The 26904-nt window shown below is 43.3% G+C and overlaps 1 protein-coding gene across 1 annotated transcript in view; it reads left to right on the forward strand.

Moving 5' to 3' along the window:
• The window catches only part of LOC145389872 (uncharacterized), a 46021-nt gene extending 19741 nt beyond the window's left edge, over positions 1-26280 (forward strand). The window contains exons 5-10 of the mRNA XM_080264999.1: positions 5895-6080; positions 14125-14361; positions 16721-16842; positions 18670-18809; positions 19536-19641; positions 26158-26280. Coding sequence (XP_080121125.1) covers positions 5895-6080; positions 14125-14361; positions 16721-16842; positions 18670-18809; positions 19536-19641; positions 26158-26178 — 812 coding nt within the window. The 3' untranslated portion in view covers positions 26179-26280. The remainder of the gene's footprint in view (positions 1-5894; positions 6081-14124; positions 14362-16720; positions 16843-18669; positions 18810-19535; positions 19642-26157) is intronic.
• The last annotated feature ends 624 nt before the right edge of the window (positions 26281-26904 follow it).

Here is a 26904-nt window from a genome sequence, read left to right on the forward strand (position 1 = left end):
TATTTTCTGCAAAACAGCTGAGTGGTGAGTGAGGGATGGAGTGACAGTGGTCAGATTGGGAAGAAGTAGATGCAAGGGCTGTGGCTGTAAACACAGCTGACGTTTGTGGGCATAGGAGTCATAATAATTCTGCTGTTCAGTACAATATTTCCTCCCATATCATCCATCTATCTATCTATCTATAGCCCGACGCCCTAATTCCGCAAAGGGTGGCCGCAGACAAAGCGCCTCCAAGTTGCTCTGTCACCCACCATTTGACTACCCTCCCCCCAACTCACCCCCCCCTCCCTCATATACTGGTACCTCTCAAATCCATCCCTCCACCTCATCCTCAGTCTACCCCTCCCTCTCCTTCCCTCCACCTCACCTACATACACTCTCTTAGTCAGTCTTTCACTCTCCATTCTCTCCTCATGTCCAAACCACCTCAGTGTATTTCTCCTAATCTTCTCAACCACATCCACATCCACCCCACAACGTTCCTTCATTTTTTCATTCGTCAACCTGTCCCTCCATGTCACTCCACATGCTCCTCTCAAGTAACTCATTTCCACTGCTCTCACTCTTGACTTGTTTCCCTCTTGCAAGGTCCACGCCCTGCTTCCATACGTCAGGGTAGGGATCACAATACTATCATGCAGTGACTTCTTAACTTACACACTCACCTACCTATTTCTCATCACTGCTTTCAGTGAACCAACAACCTTCCTTCCCTGCTGTACCCTTTCACATACTTCATCCCCCAAAGTTCCATTCTTACTCATCACACTACCCAAGTACTTGAATGTACTCACATTCTCCATAATAATAATGTAGGAAAGAATAAATTTATGGTCTTCAAGAGGAATGAAGTCAATGAATGCACAGTGAGGTAGGATGACGAGGAAATGGAAAATGTGAGTGCATTTAAGCACGAGTACTTGGGTAGTGTGATGAGTAAGGGTGCGAGTCTGGAGGATGAAGTGCTTGAAAAGGTGCAGCAAGGAAGAGAGGTTGCTGGTTCTTTGAAAGCAGCGATAAGAAATAGGGAACTGAGCATGATATTTAAAAAAAAATGCCTGCATGATAGTACTGTATTGTGATGCCAACTCTAACATATGGAAGTGAAGCTTGGACCTTGTTGGAAGGACACAAGTCATGAGTGATGGCAATGGAAATGAGTTATTTGAGAGGAGCATGTGAGGTTACATGGAGAGACAGTCTGACAAATAAGAAAGTAAAAGAGCACTGTAGTGTGGATGTGAATGTGATAGAGAGCGTTAGGAGAAATACACTGGGGTGGTTTGGCCATGTGGAGAGGATGGAGAGTGAGAGACTAATGAGGAGAGTGTATGTGAGTGAAGGGGAGAGGGGGAGAGGGAGAGAGGGAGGGGGCAGCTGAGGATGAGATGGAGGGATGGAGTGGAGAGGTATATGAGAGAGGAGGTTTTGGGCTAGGAGGAGGGCAGTGAAATGGCGGGGAACTGGGCGACATGGAGGCCATTTGTTTGTGGTCACCCCTTATGGGATTGAGCCATCTGGCAATAGATAGATAGATGGATAGATAGAATAGTAATATTAATAATACAGTAAAAGTCCTCCAATCCGACCACCAATAATCCGAAAATCCCAATATTCAGAATTTGCCAAGGCAAAAATTTTCTATTTTTTCTGGTGTTTTTCCAATTTTTCTGGGCTATATCTAAGGATTTATCTGGTTTGGACTTGCCCATGGACTTGGATATACGTGCCTTCATCTATTCATCTACACTTCTATGCATTTCCAGTGAGTAAAACAATAATTCATATCATTTATGTGTTTATTTAAAGATCATGTACATATTTGAAATGTTTTCAAAGGCCCCTCTTAATAGTCCTAAAAAAAACAATCAAAAGACCCTCAGTTCCATGTGATTCGTATTAGAGGACATTTACTGTACTGTAATAATAGTAATAACAATACTGATACTAATCCTAATACTAATACTACTACTACTACTAATAATAATAATAATCTATCTACCTATCTATCAACTCCCAGTCGCCTTGATCCCGTAAAGGGTAGCCACAAACAAGTCACTTCCACGTCACCCTGTCCCTTGCCATTTCACTGCCCTCCCCTCAGCTCACACACCCCTCACATACCTCTCCATTCCATCCCTCCATCTCATTCTTGGCCTCCTCCTTCCTCTCCCCTCCTCCACCTCACTCACATACACTCTCCTCATTAGTCTCTCACTCTCCATTGGTTCCACATGGCCAGTGTATTTCTCCTAATCCTTTCTGTCACATACACATCCACACCACAATGCTTCTTCACTTCCTCATTTGTCTGTCTCTCCATGTAACTCCACATGCTCCTCTCAGATAACTCATTTCCACTGCTGTCACACTTGACTTGTGTCCTTCCAACAAGGCATAAGCTTTGCTTCCATGTGTTACAGCAGGTTTCACAATACTCTCATGGAGCGGCTTTTTTACTTCCATGCTCACTTCTCTATTTTTTATCACCTTTTTCAAAGCACCAGCAACCTTTCTTCCCTGTTGTACCCTTTGAAGCACTTCATCCTCCAAACTTCCACCGTTACTCATCACACTACCCAAGTACTGTACTTAAACAGACTCACATTTTCCATTTCCACATCATCCAACCTCACAGACCATTCAGTGACTTCATTTCTCTTCAAGACCATAACTTTACTTTTCCCTATGTTCACCTTTAGATTCCATTTCTTATACGCTTTCCCAAACTCTTTCACCAAGCCTTGCAGTTCCCCTTTGTCTTTTCTTAACAATACAGTACCGGTATTATCTGCAAACAACAGAACAGGAAGTTTCCAAATGCTGCTCTCTCTCATTAGGGCTGCACCAGTATTCACTGCCCTACCTTGCACATCTTTTATAACCTTATCCATATACAGATTGAACAATGATGGAGTCATGACACATCCCTGTTTGAATCCAACATTCAGATAGAAAAATTCACTTAGTTCACCATCCACACGCACTGCAACCTTAGCACCCTCATACATATTCTTCACAGCATTCAGCAGCTTCCCATTTACTCTATTAAGTAAAAGTCCTTTAATCCAACCACCAATAATCTGAATATCCCAATACTCCAAATTTTTTGAGCTGGCAGATGATTTTAAATGCAGTAATAAATATAAGTGTATTAAGTGAAAATTAAGTGAATTACAGTAAGTTACTGTTTAGTGAACTGAGTGAAAACTAAGTAAATCAAGTGGATTTTTTCTCTGGGCTTTGTCTGGGCTTTATCAAAGGATTTATCTGGCTTGGACTTGCTCTTGGACTTGGAATAACTGCCTGCAACTATTCAGCTACACCTTTATGCATTTCCAGCGAGTAAAACAATGACCCATATTATATTAAGTGTTTATTTAATGATCATGTACATATTTCTAATGTTTTCTGAGGTCCCTCTCAATAGTCACAAAAAAAAAAAAAAAATAAAAAAAAAAGTGTTCAAAAGACCCTCAGTCCCCTGTCATTCAGATTACAGGACTTTTACTGTATATTTTTAATATTTTCCACATGCTATGTTTATCCATTCTGTCATATACCTTCTCCAAATCCATGAAGGCTGCATACAACTTCTTTCCCTTCTCTAGAAACTTTACCACTAAAGACCTAAGGATGAGTACCTGATTTACACAACCTCTTCCCTTCCTAGAATCTCCCTCTTCTTCTCCAACTTATTCCTCTGTTATTTCTCTAACTCTGTCAGTAAGCATCCTACCATATACTGTTCCTATTACACAAATACCCCTATGATTAATACACACTTCTTTTTCACCTTTTCCTTTGTACAGGGGAAAAATTATACATGACTTACAATCCTCTAGGATTCTATCTTCCTACCAAGCCAATCTTCACATCTTCCATATCCATTTCACTACTATCTCTTCCCCATGCTTTAGCATTTCACCACACACCTCATCAATTCCTAGAGCTTTCCCCATTTTTACTTACTTCATTGCTTCCACTACTTCCATCCTACCGATCTCTTCCTCCCTTCTCACCTACCTCCTGCTCCCAGCCACTCCCAAGCCACTTATACTCATATTACTTTCATTCTCTGTGTTGAACAGTTCCTTAAAGTGTTCTCTCCGTCTACTCACTTTTTCTCCCCTCTCCACCATCAATCTACCATTTTTATCTTCCACTCTCCTTCTAACTTCTCTATCATGATAATAATAATAATAATAATAATAATCCATCCATCCATCATCCAATCATGTAATAATAATAATAATAATAATAATCCATCCATCATCTAATCCTGTGTTGCCCCAAGAGGAGAGTAGGAGCCCGGGACAAGGCAGGTTGGTCCTGACATTGATGATGAGTGTGACTGGTCGTACTCATCCCTGAGTGGCATTACATGAGCAATAAACCCCAACCATCCCTTGGATATAAATTTCCATCGGCTCAATCCGATTGGAGCGCCTTTATTACCAACTAAACCACAGGCGCCATAATCTGGTTATATAGTTACCACCAAGTGCAGCATTTGGCTTCCTGGTGTATAGGAAATCATTTGGCTTGTCACTCAATGTAGAGTCACCCGCAGACCGAAGGAAGAGGAAAGAAAGGAGGACAGAAAAGGAAGGATGGAAAGAAGGAAGGAGGAGAGGAAAGGGCTTGCACCCACGAGCAGCATTACACTGAATGAGTGGATGGTGAGTGCCCCCACCTACCACAGAATAATAATAATTATAATAATAATAATAATACAAATAATAATAATACAGTACACCCTTCAACTTCACACACACCCTAAGTACACCCTTTCTGATATAGAGACAACATGAAAGAGGTTATAATATTCATGCATTATACATACTCTTCTATATATTCTGTAATTGTTAGTGGACATGGTACATGTATGATGTTAAGCAAGTTACAGACTGAGTTTGATGTAGTGTCAACTGGATGGAGAAAAGAAAAATGCAGTTTTATAAATTTATGCCTACAGAGGAATGTTATTGTGGTGAACAAAATGTCTACTTATTTATCAACAGCATGCCATCATTATATGAATGGGATGCATTTTTGAAAGTGGGTGGGAATGCTCACCATCCACTCACTCAGTGTAGTGCTGCTGCCGGGTGTCTGCCCTTTCCTCTCCTCCATCCTTCTTTCCTTCCATCCTCTTCTGTCTTCCATTCCTTCATTCTTTCCTTGTCTTTCTGCCTATGGGTAACTTTACACTCATTCTTCTGTCTTTCTTTCCTTCATTCTTTCCTCTTCCTTCTGCCTGTGGGTGACTCTACACTGAGTGACAAGCTAGATGGTTTCCTGTACACCAGGAAATCATTTACTACAATGGGTGGTAACCATATAACCAAATTTTGGCTCCTGGTGGTTTTGTGGGTAATTATTGCACTCCAGTCAGATTGAGCCGGTGAAGGTTTATATCCAAGGGGTGATTGGGGTTGAGCAGTGAAGGTTTATATCCAGGGGATGGTTGGGGTTGATTGCTCATGTAGTGCCATTCAGGGATGAGTGAGGCTGGTCACTCTCATCTTAAATGTCAAGACCAACTGCCTAGCCCCGGGCTCCTACACTCCTCAAGGGGCAATGTAGGATTGGATGATGGATGGGTGGATGGATTGTATAACAAATGATTTTTTAATGAATTTAGTGTTCTAGCAATCATGTAAGTGAGGAAATGAACATACAGGTATAATGAGAAAAATGGGCAATGTAGCAGTGAAAAACACCAGTGAAAAAAATGTGCTAAATGTTACAGTCATAAAAGCATGTGATCATATAAGTCAATTGTAAAAAACAGTCTATAATTCTAACTACCAATCTGTCTAATCTACTTATTCATCCAGTAAACTAAAGCATCAGTCTATCTGTCAATTTCCCTTCATGTCAACCCCCAGTGGACTTCCCAAGCTCCCCGACAACCCTCCGATACCTGGTGGAGCCTGGCAGTGAGGAGTGTGGGGGAGTGCGACTTGCAGAGAGGGAAGAAACCTCACAGCCACCTGTCACCCCTACAGAGGACGATTATTCTCTCTACACCGCTGTTGTCTCACCCCCAACCGGCCAGGTCACCCTTAGGAAAGGTAAAGGATCATCATTATTCTCATCATCAACTTAGGATATGTAAAGAATCTTCATCAACATCATCACTCTCATTGTCATCATCATCACTATAAACTTAGGAAGCATCAAGGATCCACCACCACCATCATCATCATCAACTTATAATACATAAAGGACCATCATCATCATCATCATCACTGCCAACATTATTCATCTGAAAAGGAAGAACATGGTATTTAAGGTAGAAAATCAGACAAAAAAGGAAAACAGGGATATCATAGGTAAGCAGTATATGAAGAATGATGAAAAAATGGTAATGGTAGACAGTGAAGATATTAAAGATCCCTGGAGAGAGCATTATAACTGTTTGCTGAATGAGGAGTCTGACTGGAACAGGGAAAGTTTAGAGTCAGCAGATCCAAAGTTTGGCCCTTGAACTTTGATTGATGCTGATACTGGGAGCAGAGCGATAGGCAATATGCAGTTGGGGAAGGTGGTGGGTGTTTCTGGATTTACTGCTGAAAAGCTGAAGGCCTCAGGAGATATATATGAGTGGGTTTAGTTGCTGATTTGAAAAACTCAATTATATATCAGTGTGTTGTTCCAGATGACTGGCTGAAGAGTGTGACTGTAAATGTGTACAGTAAACTTTCAATTATCCCGCGTAATTCAGCCAAGCCCTATGCCAAATAAAGTGAAACACCAGATATTGCATAATACCCTCCATCGGCTCGACATTCAGCGTCGAGCAGGATACTGTGTTACTATCCCTGTTGACCCTCTACCCTAAAAACTTTCCCATGAATGATATTGCTTTAACAGAGCTGAGCCAGCAGCGCCAGATACTGCCTTCAGCCGTATATTGTGATGGCAGATAACTGAAAGTCAGTATCATCCTGACCTCTTTTCCCACCCTAGGGCAGGGTGAGGAGCAGCAATGTCTAGACAGCCCAAATTTGCCCAGTACAATGGTCCATGCTTCCATTCACTCATCATTCAAGCCTCCAGAATCCTGGATCTATCTGATACGTTAAAAACATTCACCACACTCTGTAGTTTCACATAAACGTATCCAATATAATCACTCTGGATGCTATCACGTTAAAAAGGGGTGCCAAATCCCTGATCATGAGCTTCTTCTCACAACATTCATCAAGCCAGCGTGATCTCCTGTCAGTTACCTAGCCTCACTGACTTCCATACCTTTCTTCCTCACACACTCATCCACCATACCCCTCCACCTTCTCCTTGGCCTACCTCGCCTCCTCCCTTCTTCAAATTTGCTCATATATACCTTTTGCACCACTCTGTTGTTATCCATTCTCTCCATATGACCATACCATCTCAGTGCACTCTCTCTGACTCTGGTGTCCACAGACTTCCTCACTCCACATCGTTCACAAATCATTATTTTGTATCCTATCCACTCTCTGTACTCCACATACAATCCTCAGCAGTCCCATCTCTACCGCTCTCACTCTTGACTTTTCATTTTCATGCCACACCATACTCTCACATCCATATGTCAAAGTTGGCACGAACACTTCTTCATGTTAGCCTCGCACAGCTCCAACACTCAAGCCTCTGTTTGTTATCAAGGTCTTAATAGCACCAGCTTCTTTACTTCCTTGTGTCACTTGACTTTCCACTTTTTTTGCACATTTTCCTCTCTTTTCTATCACTGTACCCAGGTACTTGAACTCTCTCACCAATTGCAGTCTTTCTCCATTCACTGTAACATCACACTGGGAGTCCCCTTCTTTCTCAATAACCATCACTTTACTCTTTTCTACATTTACTTTCAAGGCACGACAGTTACAGACATCTGCAAAACTCTGCACTAGTCTACTAAGTTCTTGTCCAGTATTTGCAAGCAGTACTCCATCATCAGCATACAACAAATTTGAGATATTCCATCCATCACCATTCAGTACCAATGCCATCCCTCTCTCCATTACTCATGTTTTTACTTCTCTCATCACCCCATCTATATATATACTGAACAACCATGGGGACATCACACAACCTTGTCACACACCCACACCGATCATGAACCATTCACTTAGATGCCCATTTACCCTTACACATGCTTCATTGCTATCATAAAAACTCTTGATGGCACCTAGCAGTTTCCCAACTACATTGTACATGTGCAAAATCTTCCACAATCCTTCTCTATCTACTTTGCTGTATGCTTTTTCCAGATCCTTGAATGCCATAAACACCTTAAAGTCCTTCTCACAAGCCTTCTCCACTATTTGTCTCATAGCAAATATTTGATCCACACATTCTCTGGCACTCCTAAAGCCACCCTGTTCACCACTCACTAGGACTTCTGATATCTTTCTTACTTTCTCTATAATAATTCTTCCAAATACCTTCCCTACCACACTTAATAAACTTATGCCACAATAATCCTTGTACCCACGTTGCTCAACTACTGGGGTACAGTCACAGCCTTTTTCCAATCTGCTGGCACAGTTTCACTCATCCATGTCTTCTTACATATCTCCAAAAAGCACTTCATTCTGCTCTCTCCACTACACTTAATTATCTCTGCATACACCTCAGCTACTTTCCCATGTTTCAGCCACTTCACAGCATTCTTCACCTGTGCAAGTGTCACGTTTCCTATCACTGCATTCCTCTGCGCATCCTCAAACCCAATCATGTTTACAGTGGCTCTGCTCTCTCTTTACGTATTCACCAAGCTTTCAAAATATTCTCCCCATCTTGTCCCTACTTCATCCCCATGGGTTAAAAATCTACCACTTACGGCCTTCTCTCCATCTTGTCCCTACTTCATCCCCATGGGTTAAAAATCTACCACTTACGGCCTTCACTCTTTCACATTTCTTTCCACTGTCACTTCTACATTTCTGCACCTCTTTCCAGTATAACTTCCTATTTTCAGAGGAATTTGCATTCATTTTTCTTCCTTGATCATCAAGGAAGAAAAATGAATGCAAATTCCAGTCGAGCAGGGCAGTACTCCCGAGGTGGATGGAAAGCTGATGACAGGGAGTGCTGGAGCTCCCGTTTCATCAGCCCTCGGGACTAGTTCCTGACCATCCCCCTTTGCTGAACTTTTTCAGTGTCTCAGTTACACAGAGAGTAGGCCAGCATGCTCTCCAGTACAAATTTCTCTATCTATCTTCACCAAACTACATGCACAGTACACACTACACTTCCTATTCAAAATTTACCAAAATGGCGTCAATTCACCCAGCCTCGGAGTCCCCAGGGGGGGGGACCATAAATGCCCCCGCCATCTGCCCCTCTCCCGGTGACGACTCGAGGTGCCTGGAACCACTGTCTGACTCTCTTCTTCTTCATTTCTGCAACATTCGCGGCCTTTCATCTAACTTTCACTCTGTTGAGCACCACCTCTCCTCCTCTAAACCTCACCTTCTTTTTCTAACTGAGACTCAGCTGTCTGAGGCAACTGACAGCAAACCCTTTTCTGTATCCTCCTACTTTCTCTATACTCATTTCAAAGCCAAAGGTGGCTGTTGTGTATACATACGCAACGACTTATCTTGCTCTCGTGTTCCTGAACTTGATTCTTCTGAATTCTCCACTCTCTGGCTTCGGCTTTCCTGTCATTCTCTGACTAAATATATCTGTGCTGTTTACTTATCCCCTAATTCTACTGACTATCAAAAATTCTTCGACTATCTTACTTCTACGATGGAACACATTCTGTCCATTTCTCCTTTCTCTGAAATCTCCATTCTTGGAGATTTCAATGTTCACCACCACCTTTGGCTCTCCTCTCCTTTCACGGATCCACCTGGTGAACAAGCCTACATCTTTTCTATCCTTAATGACCTAGAGCAGCTTGTACAGCACCCTACCCGTATCCCTGACCGCCTTGGAGAGAGCTCCAACATACTTGACCTCTTCCTCACAACTAATCCTTCTGCTTACTCTGTTAATCTTTTCTCTCCGTTGGGCTCCTCCGATCACAACCTTATTACCTTAACCTGTCCTATCGCTCCAGTACGGCCTGCGGACCCTCCAGGGAAACGTCGTCTCTGGCATTTTGGAGCTGCGGACTGGGAGGCCCTCAGGCAGTACTTCTTTGATTTTCCCTGGAATGATTATTGCTTCCATGGCCGTGAGCCATCTGAGTGTGCCTTGCGCATTACGGAGGTTATTCTCTCGGGCATGGAAGCATACTTTCCTTTCTCATATCCTTTGACTAACGCAAGAAAGCCTTGGTTTAATCACGCTTGTTCTAATGCTGTCCGCAACAAGGAGAAGGCCTACAAAAGGTACCGGAGCCAACCCACCCCTGAATCACATAATCTTTACGTTTCTGCCCGGAATCGTGCTAAGTCTGTTCTTCGCTCTACTAAAAATAATTTCATCCATACTAAATGCTCTCAACTCTCCAACTCGAATTCTTCCCGCTCCTTCTGGCACCTTGCCAAAAATCTTTCTAACAACTTTACCTCATCATCCTCCCTCCTCTTTTCTACTCTGATGGTTCTGTAGCTATTTCTTCTACTGATAAAGCAGATCTCTTCGCACAGACTTTCTCCTCCAATTCCACCTTAGACGATTCCGGTGCTGTTCCTCCATCACTTCCCCCCTCTGACTTCCTCATGGCTGACATTAAAGTTTCTTCAGTTGATGTATTTTCTGCCATTACTGGCCTCAGTACTAACAAGGCATATGGGCCTGATGGGGTCCCTCCTGTTGTTCTCAAGAACTGTGCTTCTGTGCTTACACCCTGCCTAGGCAAACTATTTCGCCTTTGTCTGTCAACTTGTACCTTTCCTTCTTGCTGGAAGTTTGCTCTCATTCAGCCAGTCCCAAAGAAGGGTGACCACTCCCAACCCTCCAACTATCGTCCAATTGCTTTAACGTCCTGTATTTCAAAAGTTTTCGAGTCAATTCTTAATAAAAAAATTTTAAGGCATCTTTCCTATCACAACCTTCTTTCCGATCGTCAGTATGGGTTCCGTCAGGGACGCTCCGCTGGCGATCTTCTCACCTACCTTTCAGACTCCTGGTCATCCTCCTTTCGGGACTTTGGCGAAAGCTTTGCCATTGCACTTGACATCTCAAAGGCTTTCGATCGAGTCTGGCACAAATCTTTAATTTCCAAACTGCCCTCCTACGGTTTCTATCCTTCTATCTGTACCTTCATCGCTAGCTTCCTTTCTGGTCGTTCTATAGCTGCTATCGTAGACGGCCATCGTTCTTCTCCTAGATCTATCAACAGTGGTGTTCCTCAGGGCTCTGTCCTATCACCAACTCTCTTCCTTTTATTCATCAATGATCTTCTAAGCTGTACATCTAACCCTATCCACTCATACGCTGATGACTCCACCCTTCACCTTTCCATTCGGTTCTCGCAACGCCCATCTCAACAGTTACTTCAAGAAACAAGGGATGAGGCTATGGCACACCTAATGTCTGACTTGGCTCACATCTCTGACTGGGGTAAAAATAATATGGTTGTCTTTAATGCTTCTAAGACTCAGTTCTTACACCTATCAACCCGACAAAATCTTCCACAGGTATACCCACTAATGTTTAATAATATTCAGATTAATCCTGCATCATCCTTGAACATGCTTGGGGTTTCATTTACTCGGGACTTATCTTGGAAAGATCATATTACATCTCTTGTAAAATCTGCTTCCAAGAGATTGGGTGTGCTAAGCCGACTCCGCTCTTTCTTTACCCCTGCACAATTGCTGACTCTATACAGGGGTTTTATCCGCCCCTGTGTGGAGTACAACTCTCATGTGTGGGGAGGCTCCCCACATACAGCTCTTCTCAATAGGGTGGAGTCAAAGGCTTTTCGTCTCATTAACTCTCCTCCTCTTACTGACTCCCTTCAACCTTTGTCTCTTCGTCGCACTGTTGCATCTTTATCTCTTTTCTATCGCTACTTTAATGGTCACTGCTCCTCTGAACTGTCTGCTTGCATTCCTCCACCTCTACGACGGGCACGTAGCACCCGTCTGGCAGCAAACTCTCATCCCTTTTCTGTCCAACTCTCTAATCCAAGAGTTAACTGTTACTCCCAGTCTTTCATTCATGCAACAGGTCAGCTCTGGAACTGTCTCCCTCTGTCTGTATTTCCTCCTGCCTATGATCTCCAGTCTTTCAAACGCAGTGTGTCCAGGCATCTCAAAATGATCGGATCTTGAATTTGGCTCTCTATTGTATTTTGTTTTTCTCCTGGAGGGAACTGTTACTGCGGGCTCATGGCCTTTGGTTCCTTCTTCCTCGCATTAAAAAAAAAAAAAAAAAAAAAAAAAAAAATTATCTCCTTTTACTCTTTACTAGTCTCTTTACGTGCTTCTTGCACTCAATATATTCAGTTCTTATTTCAATTGAACCCCTGTCCTTTAACCACTCCAGCCACTTCGTTCTCTTTTCCTTCACCGCTCTCTTAATCTCTTCACGTCACCATGCCGTACCTTTCTTCTTTGTTGTTACTCTTGCCACACCACACACCACTTCAGCATTCCTAACTAAGCAATCCCTATATGCATTCTACAGGATGTCCAGATCCATTTCGGACTTTCTCCCTGACTGCTCCTCTCTCTCCTGGTCCACCTCACTCCTTTCATCTTGATCTTGCATACCACAATCATATGATCTGACAGACCACATCGTCCTCTTACTGCCTTCGTATCAGCAACCATTCCCAGCATCGACCTCCACAAGCACATAATCAATCAGGCTTCATTCAACTTGATCCCCATTCCCTCTATACCATGTATATTTATGTGCATCTCTGTGTTTGAAATACGAGTTACAAATGCAGGACCTCCTTTCCTGACATATATCCTTCAGTTGCTTCCCGTTATCAATTTCTCCTGGTACTCCATTACAACCCATTATGTCATCCTCAGGACCAGTGCCTACTCTTCCATTCATATTGCCCATTACAATCACTTTCTAGCTCCTAGGCATTTCTCCCACTGCTTCATCCAGCTCATTCCAAAACCTGTCTTTCTCTCTCTCACTCCTGTCATCACACTGTGCATATGCTAGAATCACAGCGGCAGCCACTTTCACCTTCTCAAACTTGAACATGACATACATACATCTCAAGGTGACACATTTGTAATCTCTCATTCCATTCTGCCACACCTCATTCATCAACAAAGCAACTCCTTCCTTGCATCCTCCTCGCCCAATCATGCCCGACCTCACACACTTTACACCCTTCCACTCCTCCACTGCACACCCTTTCATCTTTGTTTCACACACTGTCATCATGGCATATCTCGCACTCTTGAACACATTCACCACTTCCGCCCTCTTGCTGTCCTGATTCACACCTCTCACATTCCACATGGCCATGAAACCTGTCCATTTAGTTGGGGTCCTTGGCTGGTATTGGGTCCTCTGAGGCTCTCCAAAACATTTGCCATGATAAGTGATTTTTGATAGGGGAATCTGGGGTATACTTAACCTTGCCAAAAACCCCAGTTATAGGGTTACCACCCAGTGTAGTAAATGGTTTCCAGGGTACAGGAAACCTTTAGGCTTGTCATTCAGTGTAGAGACCATAGGGCATCCCTACACTGAGTGACAGGATGATTGTTCCCCCCCATCTACCACAAAAGTTAACTGTATATATCAACAGTATATTAGAAACAGAGATACAATGGTACATTATATCAGACACACAGATAAAATCTAGGGGGGCCTACTTAACCAAAGAGAATACGGGGCTATGTGTATTTATGAATCCAATCCCAAGGTGGGATTCTCAAACACATTTGCAATCGATTCCCTGTTATAACTTATATGTATTTTACAGGAAGAACCAGAGATATGAGAGATTCTGTACTGCCCTTTTCTTGTTCTTCCCTCTAAAAATATATATATTAACCTATGATAATATCTCTCATAACCAAGATTTCTTTTTCTGGGAAGAACAAGAAACATGGGAAGACACTGTACTGTCCTTTCTTTGTCCTTCCTGGGAATACATATCACAGTTACAACAGGGCCTTGATCATAAATACAGTTTGATGTTCAAGAATCTCACTCCCAGTTTCTTATTTTTGAGCATCTCTTCTACAGAGCGTCCGTCAAGCTTGGAGGTGACCCGGAAGAAACTTTTGACAGTGACAGAGGAGCTTCTGACAGTGGCGGTGGAGGACGACCAACACTCCCTCTCCTCCCTCAGCCAACACACCAATGACGATGATGACGACGACGACGATGACGCACAGATGCTCTCACATGATGAGTTCACTGATATGCTTATGCCAGATGACATAGACACACCGGATGAACTAGAGGAATCCATCATGGAGCGTGAGTTTTTTTTTCTCTTTTTCTTTATGTGTTAACTCTGGGCAAAGGATTAACAGCCATTTCATCGTGTCTGACCATGGGCACAGGCTTACCTTAACCCATTCTGCTACATCAAGCAGTCCTCCTACATTTTGCATACCTCCATAATTATGTCATCACCTGGTCTGAATATATCAAAGGGTTATATGAAATAATGACAATCACGCACAGGTGCTTTCACAAGACAAGTTCATTGATGATGCAGACACACTAGATGTACGGCAGGAATCCATTATGGAATGTAAGTATTGCTAAGAGCTGTTTGGTTACAACAAAAGGTTACATGAAAAGAACCTATGTGACAATGATGAAGATGATACACAGATGCTTTCATGTGGCGAGTTCACCAATGTGCTCACCCGTGTTGACACAGATACACTGGATGAGCTGTGAAATCCAGGGGCATCTGCAGGATTTTTTGTAAGGGGGGGCAAAATAAAAGAAATTATACATATATGTGCCGACCAAACATATAATTCACTATAAAATATAGTATCAAGATGTACTGAAATTGCAGGCGAAAAGTATTCATATGCTGATATGCTGTAACTCAAAGGAATGGAAATATACGTGAGGTCCGGAAAAGTTCCAGACACACTTTGGAATTCTAAGGTGGGGCAACTGCCCCCCCTTGTCCCCCTCTCCAGACACCCATGGTGAAATCCATCATGGAGTGTGAGTATTGCTGACTGACAATTGGTCTGGCTGTATCAAAAGGTTACATGGTTCTGGATAGGGATGACTTCACAAGGTGACACCAGTGTAATGGGGTGATACTACTGCCCAGTTGTACAAGCCCTCCCAGTCTTCCTATCCCCTGAAAGGAGGATGATTGAATGCAAGGGCAACTTCAACCTGCAATTTACTGGGTTCTTGTCCTTTTTTTTTTTTTTCTAAACAAAAGACAAACAGAGGAAGGAAAAACAAAACAAAACAAAATATCATACACCAAATTACAGGTATCCCCCATTCATAAAAACTCTGCAACAGTTTGACTTAAACTGCTGAAGGCTGAAGTTTTGGGGAAAAATCTGGGGAATCAAGTTCCAGAGAGAAGTAGTTTGGAGAATAAAGGAATTCTGATATGCAGAAGTTCTACAATATGGCAGTGTGACAGTCAAGTCATGGTGCTACCAGATGCCCATGTAGCACAGGGGAATGTATGGAGAGGTGGCGCAATGGATGCAACTTTGTCTGAGAATTTGCCATAAAAGTATCTGTAAAATTATTCAAGGGAGGCAATACTTTGTCTTACTTGTAATAGAGGTAGTTAATTTATAATTGCAGGATTATTAATTATTCTTATAGCTTTGCTCTGAATTTTGTCCAGTTGTTTTAGTGGAACATCTCCACATCCACTCCACATGGGAAAGCATTATTTATGCTGAGACTGCACATGACTTGCAAATTACAGCTAACTGCTCATTAGGGTAGACATTATGGATTTTGTATGAAAATCCAAGTTTCTTTGAAGCAGTTTTATAGCATGTGACCTTGCATGAATTTCATGAATCTATAGTTATTAGGCAGGAAAGCATCCCCTTGGTTATTCACCTAAAATAAATGCACTACAGTGATAAGTTCCATAATATCACAGTTTTTTCCATGCAGCCAGTAGGATATATAAGGTACATGCACAAGCAAAATGATGCCATGTTTCCTCTCGTGGAATCGTCATACTATACAGGGTTGATCATGGTATTACTTATGTTTCATATGAACTGGCAACTAAATTAAGTGCCAAAACTAGCTAATTACTTTCCTACAGTTGCTGATAACTGCTGAAAAAAGATATCAGAGATGTTTGGTAAGCTTTGTAACAATATAAATGTCTCAACCTGGACTCTAATAATTTGTCAAAGTTTCATGCCTGAGAGTGATGATTATGTGCCTTGTTACAGAGCTTGTAATCACGTACCACTCTCATGGTAGTATCTCCCGAGTTGATGATAGCCATCCATCTACTACCGAAACAGGGAAATTGGCAAGTGAGCTTTACAGGTGACAAAAGAACTTTAACACTCAATCTTTCTGTAACTTACAGTGGCTTTATTTGGGGGGGGGGGGGGAAACTGCTGTTGTTGTGCCATCATGCTCATCTGAAACATGAACCCAGTGGACTGCAGGTGTACATTGTCCTTCCCCTGCAGTCCATCAACCTCTTTTCAGGGGATAGGATGAGAGTTCAGGGGCATTAGCATTATCAGGCAGTGGAGTTGCCTGGTTATATCAGTGACACAACATGAAGACATCCCTTCTCCAAAAAAAAAAAAGAAAAAGAAAAAAGAATAGATAACAAGAACCTTCTATCTTGATTCAGGTCTGGGTCCTCAGCCAAGGATAGAGCCACTACCTGAGTACACAGCAGTGCAGGAAACCAGTGAGGAACGGTCATGGCGATCAGTTGTCATATCTGGAATTGAACGGAGGATTGACATGAAGGTCAGTACATCATCATTCATCCATCATCCAATCTTTTATTGCCCCACCAGGAACATAGGGACCCTGGGTTGGTCTACTTAATTCCTGATTTTTGAAGTGAGAATGACCAATCTATTGTCCCAGAATGGTATTGTGTGAGCAGTAAACCCCATCCACCCATAGTACGTACTGTACACCTTTATGAGCAACATCTGCTTGGATACTTTCAGTCAGTATATCTGTATAACCAAATGGTTTTTGGTGGTTTAGTGGGTTAAGGCACTGTGACCAGATGGAGCCTCTATGGGTTTCATCTGAGGAGGGAGTTGGGGGCTCTTTGCTTGCACAATGCCACTCACGGGAAAGTGGGGATGGTCACCATTGCCTATAAATATTAGGAATGGGTAGCCTATGCCTGGGCCTCAGGGCTCCTTTTTATATGGGCAAAATGGGATTGCATGATGGTCCATTTATTGCAAGAAATGTTAAATGACCCGAACAGAGAAAGTCTCAAAGTAGGGCTAAAGATGAACTGGACTACTGTAATGTGTAATCTTCACACACCAAAGAGCATCATCAGTATACCAAAAGAAATTCTTGAAGTAGTCAAGGAGTACAGTTACTTGGGGCAAATACTAAAATTAATGATAGACCACGATAACAAAATAAAAAGTCGCATTACAATTGGAGGGAAAGCTTTTGGTAAACAGAAAGACATTATGAAAAGTAGCTTGGCAATATGTATGAAACAAAAAGTGTATAACAAATTAATTATTCCAGCTATGATGTGTGGTTGTGATACCTGGAAACTAATAAAATCAATGGAAAATATACTAATCCGTTCTCAGAAAGCAATGGAAAAGTCAGTGTTGGGAATATCTCTATGAGACAGGAAAAGATCAACTTGGGAGAGAAAGCAGACAAAAGTTAGTACATTATAGAAGTTATAAAAGAACAGAAATGGAGGTGAGCTGGCCATGTAGCTAGAATAAGGGATAACCGATGGAGCAAGAGGCTGACTGACTGGACATCAACAGATTGTAAGCATAGCAGAAAAAGGCCAGACAGGAGGAGGAGATATGAGAATGAGATATTTTCAGGGAAAATGTGACAGAGATTGCCTCAGTCAAAGAATTCGTGGAGAAGGTAAGGGAAGGCCTTTGTTCAGCAGTAGACTTATAATGGCTGCTGCTGCTGCTGATGATGATGACATACAAATAGAGTATATATATATATATATATATATATATTGTGTATATACAGCAAACTCTCTTGTATGTGCTGCCACATCTTCTAGAATGCATCATTATCTGTCACAGCAAATGGAGGCAAATTTTAAAAAACTTACAGGATGCTCAAAATTAGAAATCCATGCCATCCGATGGGAGTCCTGCCCCTCAGACACTGCCGTAAGTCTCATCACCAAAACACTGCTTTTGATGTTGCGAAATTTGGCAATTTTCTAATTTGTTAACTGTATGTTGCTATCTTTAGCTTTCTTACGTTCAGCATTAATTATATAAATTTTCCTCGTCTTCAATACGTTTCATACTCATATTTTCTAGGGTATCTCATCCCAAAATGGATGATGTGTTGGTTCTCCCCCCCTCTCCCAAGGCCATCACTCTCTCTGTAAGGATTGTGACTGCAAGGTGGAGTCAGAATCCCAGGAGCATGAATGGTGAGTGAATGAGAGTGCAGCCTAGTTAACTAGGCAGAAATTAGTTCTCCCTCTAGTTTATTAGTGTTTTTTATTGCTCTCTTAACCCTACCTCACCCCACCCTTGTATGGGAAAAGAGGTTGGGATGATGATGATGATGATGATGCTGGTGATGATAATGTTGCAGGTGATTGAGCCGTACAAGAAAGTGTTGAGCCACGGGGGTTACTATCCAGGGGCTAATGAGGCCATCATCGTCTTTTCTGCCTGCTTCCTCCCTGACAGGTCACGCAAAGACTATGATTATGTCATGGACAACCTCTTCATGTAAGTTTTCTTCCAGCTTGAATGAAATTACTGTATTTTAAAATAATGTAGGCCTAATGCTGGAACAGTGATTTATATGGAAATATAAATAAAGTATCAGCTACTTTTATATGACTGGTACTGCTAACTTACACAATGGAAATACAAGTACAGTATATGAAACTTGTATAAAGTCTTAATAAAATATATAAGTGAAACTTTATCAAGGGTGATCCATGTATTATGCAACCAAAGTTCATGTGTTGCTGGGACAGCTCAGTCAGCAATACTATATCCTTTTTACTCTAACTTGGCCTAAAACTACCATGTCAACATCATTAATGATGAGTTGTAACAATAAATTAACACTAGAATATGATGTCACCTATAAAGATATGCTATGAAAAGGATGTTCAGGTGTAGTATTGTCTTTTTCTCCCACTAGCAACATGAAATAAGTCACTAAAGGACAAAAATCTGAGCCATGTTATAGTAAAAATAGTATAGTGCATACCCTGCATCATTTTCTACTTCCCATAGCCTTTTTCATGCCTTTTACTGTTTATTCTATTATGTTCACTGACTGTACAGTTAATTAATAATTTCATGAGGCAGCCAAAATGACTTTGTTCCTCACATTAGTAGACAGTCCTTCCTGCAACAGACAAGACTGGAGAGCACAATAGATGGACCACCTAATACATTAATGGCACAAAGGTATATGAAACTTATATATTACTTGTGCAGGTATGTGCTGACAACACTAGACCAGTTAATTGCAGAGGACTACATACTAATCTATCTACACGGGGCCACAACACGAGGCAACATGCCTTCCTTTGCATGGCTTAAGGTAATTATTATGCAATGTATCATGTGATGGAAAGTATTATGAGAAATACCTTGAGAAGGTCTGGCCATTTGGAGGGAATGGAGAAGAGACACTGACTAGCAGAGTGTAGGTGAGGTGGAAGAGGATGGGGGAGGCTGAGGATGAGATGGAAGGAAGGACTGGAGAGGTATATATATATATATATATATATATATATATATATATATATATATATATATATTCAAGTACTTGGGTAGTGTCATGAGTAAGGATGGAACTTTGGGGGATGAAGTGCGTGAAAGGGTACAGCAGGGAAGGAAGGTTGTTGGTTCACTGAAAGCAGTGATGAGAAGTAGGGAGGTGAGTATGGAAGTTAAGAAGTCACTGCATGATAGTATTGTGATCCCTACCCTGACGTATGGAAGCGAGGCGTGGACCTTGCAAGAGGGGAACAAGTCAAGAGTGGGAGCAGTGGAAATGAGTTACTTGAGAGGAGCATGTGGAGTGACATGGAGGGACAGGTTGACGAATGAAGAAGTGAAGGAACGTTGTGGGGTAGATGTGGATGTGGTTGAAAAGATTAGGAGAAATACACTGAGGTGGTTTGGACATGTGGAGAGAATGGAGAATGAAAGACTGACTAAGAGGGTGTATGTAGGTGAAGTGGAGGGAGGGAGAGGGAGGGGTAGACCGAGGATGAGGTGGAGGGACGGAGTTGAGAGGTATATGGGGGGGGGGGTGAGTTGGAGGGAGGGTAGTCAAATGGTGGGTGACAAAGCGACTTGGAGGCGTTTTGTCTGCGGCCACTCTTTGCGGGATTAGGGCTCGGGCTATAGATAGATAGATAGATCTATCGGTGGATAAATCAATAATTATATGGTGTCACGGTAGGGTCAGGCTCCATATTACCTCACCCTTACCAGCTTACTTCGGCATTTGTCAGGTTAATATACATAATACATTCACTGTTATGTCCATCCATCTCTCTCATTCTCCTCATCTCACCCTGTTTACTCCCCTCTCATCATCATCATCATATTTCCCAGTTCTGTATTATATAACCATCTTTTTTTTTTTTTTTTTTTTTTTTTTTTTTTTTTTTACATACTACATAAATGTAAGATGTTTTGTACTTCATGAATATAGGATATGGCTGTATGATAGGCCAGCCAGTTGCAAGTACTTCATGAATATAGGATATGGCTGTATGATAGGCCAGCCAGTTGCAAGTACTTCATGAATATAGGATATGGCTGTATGATAGGCCAGCCAGTTGCAAGTACTTCATGAATATAGGATATGGCTGTATGATAGGCCAGCCAGTTGCAAGTACTTCATGAATATAGGATATGGCTGTATGATAGGCCAGCCAGTTGCAAGTAATGGTGTGTGTGTGTGTGTGTGTGTGTGTAATTCACCGGGTCGGTCAGGATCACTTGATGGTCGTGATCGTCAGCTTTTACCCTCCCGGAAGGGAGCTGAGAGCTCATATAGTCCGATCTAAGGGCAAGGCTGTGACCACACACGCACACACCAGTCCCCTTGCTCAAGGGGGACAGTAACCACCCACTTCGTCAGTGAAACTTTTCGCAACGTGTGTGTGTGTGTGTGTGTGTGTGTGTGTGTGTGTAATTCACCGGGTCGGTCAGGATCACTTGATGGTCGTGATCGTCAGCTTTTACCCTCCCGGAAGGGAGCTGAGAGCTCATATAGTCCGATCTAAGGGCAAGGCTGTGTCCACACACGCACACACCAGTCCCCTTGCTCAAGGGGGACAGTAACCACCCACTTCGTCAGTGAAACTTTTCGCAACGTGTGTGTGTGTGTGTGTGTGTGTGTGTAATTCACCGGGTCGGTCAGGATCACTTGATGGTCGTGATCGTCAGCTTTTACCCTCCCGGAAGGGAGCTGAGAGCTCATATAGTCCGATCTAAGGGCAAGGCTGTGACCACACACGCACACACCAGTCCCCTTGCTCAAGGGGGACAGTAACCACCCACTTCGTCAGTGAAACTTTTCGCAACGTGTGTGTGTGTGTGTGTGTGTGTGTGTGTGTGTGTGTGTGTGTAATTCACCGGGTCGGTCAGGATCACTTGATGGTCGTGATCGTCAGCTTTTACCCTCCCGGAAGGGAGCTGAGAGCTCATATAGTCCGATCTAAGGGCAAGGCTGTGACCACACACGCACACACCAGTCCCCTTGCTCAAGGGGGACAGTAACCACCCACTTCGTCAGTGAAACTTTTCGCAACGTGTGTGTGTGTGTGTGTAAACTTAACCCATTAGCTGTGGTGGCTTCTCTTCAGTTAACATAAAATCGCTTACTGTATGCTGAAGTATATATACATATATATTTATTTTCCGGTCACAGCGTTCATCTAGCACGTCATATACTGTTCAGTTCTGCCGAGTTGCTCTTAGCTGAACGTATCGATGTAACGTTAGCCAAAACAAAATACCGTCTTTGTAACTAATTCGCATCTTACAGTTTCGATATCTAATCTCATTGTTCGTACATCACGATACTTTAGGCAGACAAGAAAATAATCTACCGAAATAGAAAACGCTAGTTACATGGATAACTGATATATTTTTCGTTCCTGGACTAGGCACATTTTACCCCTCTCCTATTCTGTCCTACTTTAGCCTAAACCAACCCATCCTAACCTACTTTTCTCTGCCCTACAATACCCTACCCCAGCCTACCCTGCCCTAGCGTTCCCTACCCTATCCTACCGCTGAGGTCTCCTGTAGGGATACTCGTTCTTCGGTTTTTGCCAGGCGTAGGGAGGTGGAGGAAATTAAGGTGTTGGACATCCGTTCTGGGGGCGGAGAGACTTACAACATCCCTTTGTCTTGTTGTATACTTTGGTCTACCCTTTCCCTGTCATGACACTTCTCCGGAGTCGATAATATTCCCCATGCAGTGCTGAGGTACCTGGATGATGAAGCAGTGTCCTTCCTCCTGAGTCTTATAAATAGAATTTGGAGAGATTCGTCCACTCCTGCTTCTTGGCTGTGGGCTGTTGTCCTACCGTTTCACAAGCCAGGTATTGCAGGTCACCATCTTGGTTTGCGTGGTAGGTTGCCTTTATTGATTATGGAATTTTTCCGTATTGGTGCCACCTTGTTTCCCTCATATCCTCAAGAGGAGGGAGTGCCTCAAACTAGTGTCCTTAGTGTCACCGTCTTTGCTAAAGTTCAGGAAGATTTTGTTGGCTCTGTTCCGGAGGGAGTGTCTGCCTCGCCGTATCCTCGCTATCCACATCCGTTTGGGTACAGGGTGAAGGCTGCCATGGGGGATGTGGATGTCCAACCTTTCTTGTTTGTCCTGTGCGTGTACCAAGGATGGCTCCCTGGCTCCTCTGAGGGGTGCAACCGTGTGTTTACTTTCCTGAGAGAGGGGCCTTTCTTTCCTCACAGGCGGCTCTTTGCTATTTTTTTAGAACATGCTTCCTCTCACAGTGTCTCGATTCTCGTATGTACTGATGGATTGAAATCCCGTGAGGGGACAGGCTTGGGTGTTATATTTCCCGATTTCATTCGTGGTAGGAGTCTTCCCCCCATCGTATCTACTTTTATCGCAGAACTTACTGCTATTTTACTCGCAGTCAAATTGATATTTAGCTTCCCTCCTGTTTGTTATACAGTTTTTAGCGACTCTGCCGATCTCCATTTTGTGTTTTCCCGTCCAATCCTCTTTTGTTGTCTACAGTGTTTTAGAATGGCTGTGCTTGCTAGGGACTGCTTTGTGGTTTTGTACCATTGTGGGCAATGAGCATGCTGACACTCTGGCAAAGGCTGCTGCCTCTCGCCCATCCTCACGTCTCCCCTGCCTCGCTCAGTGATATTCATCTAACCACTCACTGTTTGCTCCCACTGGCAGAGTAGGTGGGATGCGGTGGGGGCCAACAAAATGTGTGATATTTGTGGGTAAACGGGCCCCTTCACTTGCCGAGGTCTGAATGCAGGTGGGAGACGGTTTTATGCTGGCTCCGAATAGGCCCTTCCTGGTTCTCTCATTGATTTTTAATGGAGGACTCTCCCCCTACTTTCTGTGTGGAATGCTTCGTCCCCCTGACTCTTCGGCTTTTGCTGATGGTGTCCAATGTTGGGGAATTGCGCCATCGTTACCTCTCTGAGCACCGGGTAGGAGAGGGATTGTAGTCTTCTGTTGGTACTTGGAGAGGATGCTTGTTGTGGTGGAGGGGGAAACCTTTGCTTGGTGTAGGCAGCTGCACTACCGTGTAAAATTTAGTATACAGTGGTTTTAGTGTTCTTAGTGTTTTAGTGTTTTTCTTGTTTTAATTATGAATTGTATTTTGTGTGTGTGTGTGTGTGTGTGTGTGTGTGTGTATGTGTATGTGTGTGTGTGTGTGTGTGTGTGTGTGTGTGTGTGTGTGTGTGTGTGTGTATTTCATCTTTTCGAGTGCTTTTATTCTCGTTGTCATCCGGCGGCATATGACCCTGGTTGTTGTATCGCCAGATTTTATTGTATATACTTATTCAGTTCAATTTACCCTACCCTACTCTTCTCAACCCTACACTAGCCTACCTCAGCCTACCCTACCCTACCCTGCCATTGCCGACCCAACTCTACCCTACTTTAACCTCCCCTCCCCTGTACAGCCCTTTCACCACTACATTACTTTTCCTGTTTTCTTCTCTCTACCTTCGGATGATTTTCTTCACCTCTACAGTAGAGAGAAATTTCGAACTGGAAGGGTTAAATACTGCCATCATCAACCCCATCTCTATCAGGGGATCTCCTAAGCTGAATAAAATCATGCGGTCAGCTAGGACAATGTAAATAAGTTGTTCTCGGCTTGAAAGAGTAAATGATTCTGTCCCGTCATCCTAAGAGGGTTTTCTGAAGCTGTAGGATATCGTCAGAAGCTAGCAAAGAGTAAAAGTGACATCCGCAAACCGGGAGCTCTGCGTCCAGCGCTCCGCGGTTCAAGTCCCAGAGGTGGACAGATGTTTTGACGTGTAGACGTTACCAGGGCGTAGCTTGGTGGCCTACCCTTTAATATTTTGGACTAATGGTGGTCTAGCCTCGTGCACCTGCGCTCCACCACATAAAAAAAAAAAAAATAAAAAGGAAAACCAAGGGTCATGAATGAACTAAAGGACTGAACTAAGCGGGGAAGAACAAATCGTAGAGAATATCGCCCCAAATTTGATGAGACAGTGTAGTATAACTGAGTGAAATAGGCGTTGGATATGACGGAACTATTATGATTTGTAATTATAATATGGAGTCCTAACACCCTGTCCAAACCGACCCAATCCTACCTCACCCTGCCAAAACCGACCCAATCCTACCTCACCCTGACAAAACTGACCCAGTCCTACCCCACCCTGCCAAAACCGACCCAACCCTACCCCACCCTGCCAAAACCGACCCAGTCAAACCCCACTCTGCCAAAACCGACCAAATCCTAATCCACGCTGCCAAAACCAACCAAAACCTATTCTGTACTCTGTCATAACCGACACAATCCTACCTCACCCTGCCAAAACTGACCCAGTCCTACCCCACCCTGCCAAAACCGACCCAACCCTACCCCACCCTGCCAAAACTGACCCAGTCCTACCCCACCCTGCCAACACCGACCCAACCCTACCCCACCCTGCCAAAACCGATCCAACCCTACCCCACCCTGCCAAAACCGACCCAACCTTACCCCACCCTGCCCCAAAAAACTCAATCCTACCCCACCCGGCCAAAACCGACCCAACGCTACCCCACCCTGCCAAAACCGAACCATTCCTACCACACCCTGCCAAAACCGACCCAGTCCTACCCCACCCTGCCAAAACCGGCCCAATCCTACGCCGCCCTGCCAAAACTAACCCAACCTTACCCCACCCGGCCATAACCGACCCAACGCTACCCCACCCTGCCACAACCGTCCCATCCCTACCCTACCTTAACCAAACCAGTCTTATCTAACTCATTGTCCACATTAACACTTTTTTCCATTTTCATCATTCTTCCTCCAGACGATTTTCTTCAACTCTGGAGAGAAATTTCGTACTGGAGGGGTTAGATACAGTCACCATCAACCCCTTCACTACGAGGGGATCTCCTAAGCTGAATAAAATCGTCCGGTTACCTAGAACAAAGTAACTAAGTCATTCTCTGTCTGAAGGGGTTATTGTGTCTGTCCCATCATCCCGAGAGGGTTTCTTTAAGCTCCAGGAAATCGTCTAAAGGTAGCAAAGTGTAAATATGACGTCAGCACTTGTTCTAGGCGCCACAGATCGAATCGCGGAGGTGAACAAAGGTTTTTATATCATATAGACGTTTTATATTTTATATTTTGCAACTTTCAGAGGCATTTACTCAGCTTTAGGAGTCTTATGGATAGGCTTAATCAAACGTATCGAACCTCCCATGTTAGAAAAAATAGCTTACAGAAATGCGTCCTAGTACTGAAGGGGAGGAATGGACAGATCGAGTGACTAAGATATTGAATTATGTATATGACTGGTTTCGTTGTTATTTCTATTATTATTATTATTATTATTTCAGGCAAATGTCCCAGGCTTTTAGACTGGCTGACTAGCGAATATTATTAAGTCTCCCGTGGCTCCGTGCTCCTTCCACTCAAGAGCCTGCACTTCACGCATTCCACGCACAAGATGGCGCCACCGCTGCATTCCTGCGAAGACGAGAGGTCAAGAGGACGACACTTGCTTTTTGTTTGTTTGTTTACTGTAATTGCTTAAAGTTGTGATCCCTCCAACTTGAATGCTCAGTTGTGACTATAGATAACTAGAATACGATGCTAGTCACGAAGAAGGGCTATGAAAAGATACAGAGCTCGTAGTAATGGCTGGATGAATCACTCTTTCGTGATAATCAAAGACGGTGAATAAAACGCACACTTGTAGACGAAGAATATAATTACCAAACCGTTTCGGTGGACACTGCCACCATCTTCAGTGGTCAAGATAGTGAGAGGGAGTGACATAATGACTATTCAAGGGTTCCTTTTTATGCGTGTGTGTGAAAGGGTGGGGTAAAGGTGAGGTGGGGTGGGGTAGATTGTAAGCGGGGATTAACCCAAGGGGGATTTTGGGGGGGACATTACCGGACAGGTCAGGTGTAATTCCTATCTGACCTTACCTGTGTCGTAGCAGGAAGGAATTACACATGACCTGTCCGGTAATGTTCCCCCCAAAATCCCCCTTGGGTTAATCCCCGCCTACAATCTACCCCACCCCACCTCGCCTTTACCCCACCCTTCCACACACACACAGGCATAAAAAGGAACCC

This window comes from Coenobita brevimanus, unplaced genomic scaffold (assembly GCF_032717465.1).
Source record: "Coenobita brevimanus isolate Jiangsu-jjx unplaced genomic scaffold, ASM3271746v2 jjx.HiC_scaffold_2572, whole genome shotgun sequence".
In the NCBI taxonomy this organism is placed as follows: Eukaryota; Metazoa; Arthropoda; class Malacostraca; order Decapoda; family Coenobitidae; genus Coenobita; species Coenobita brevimanus.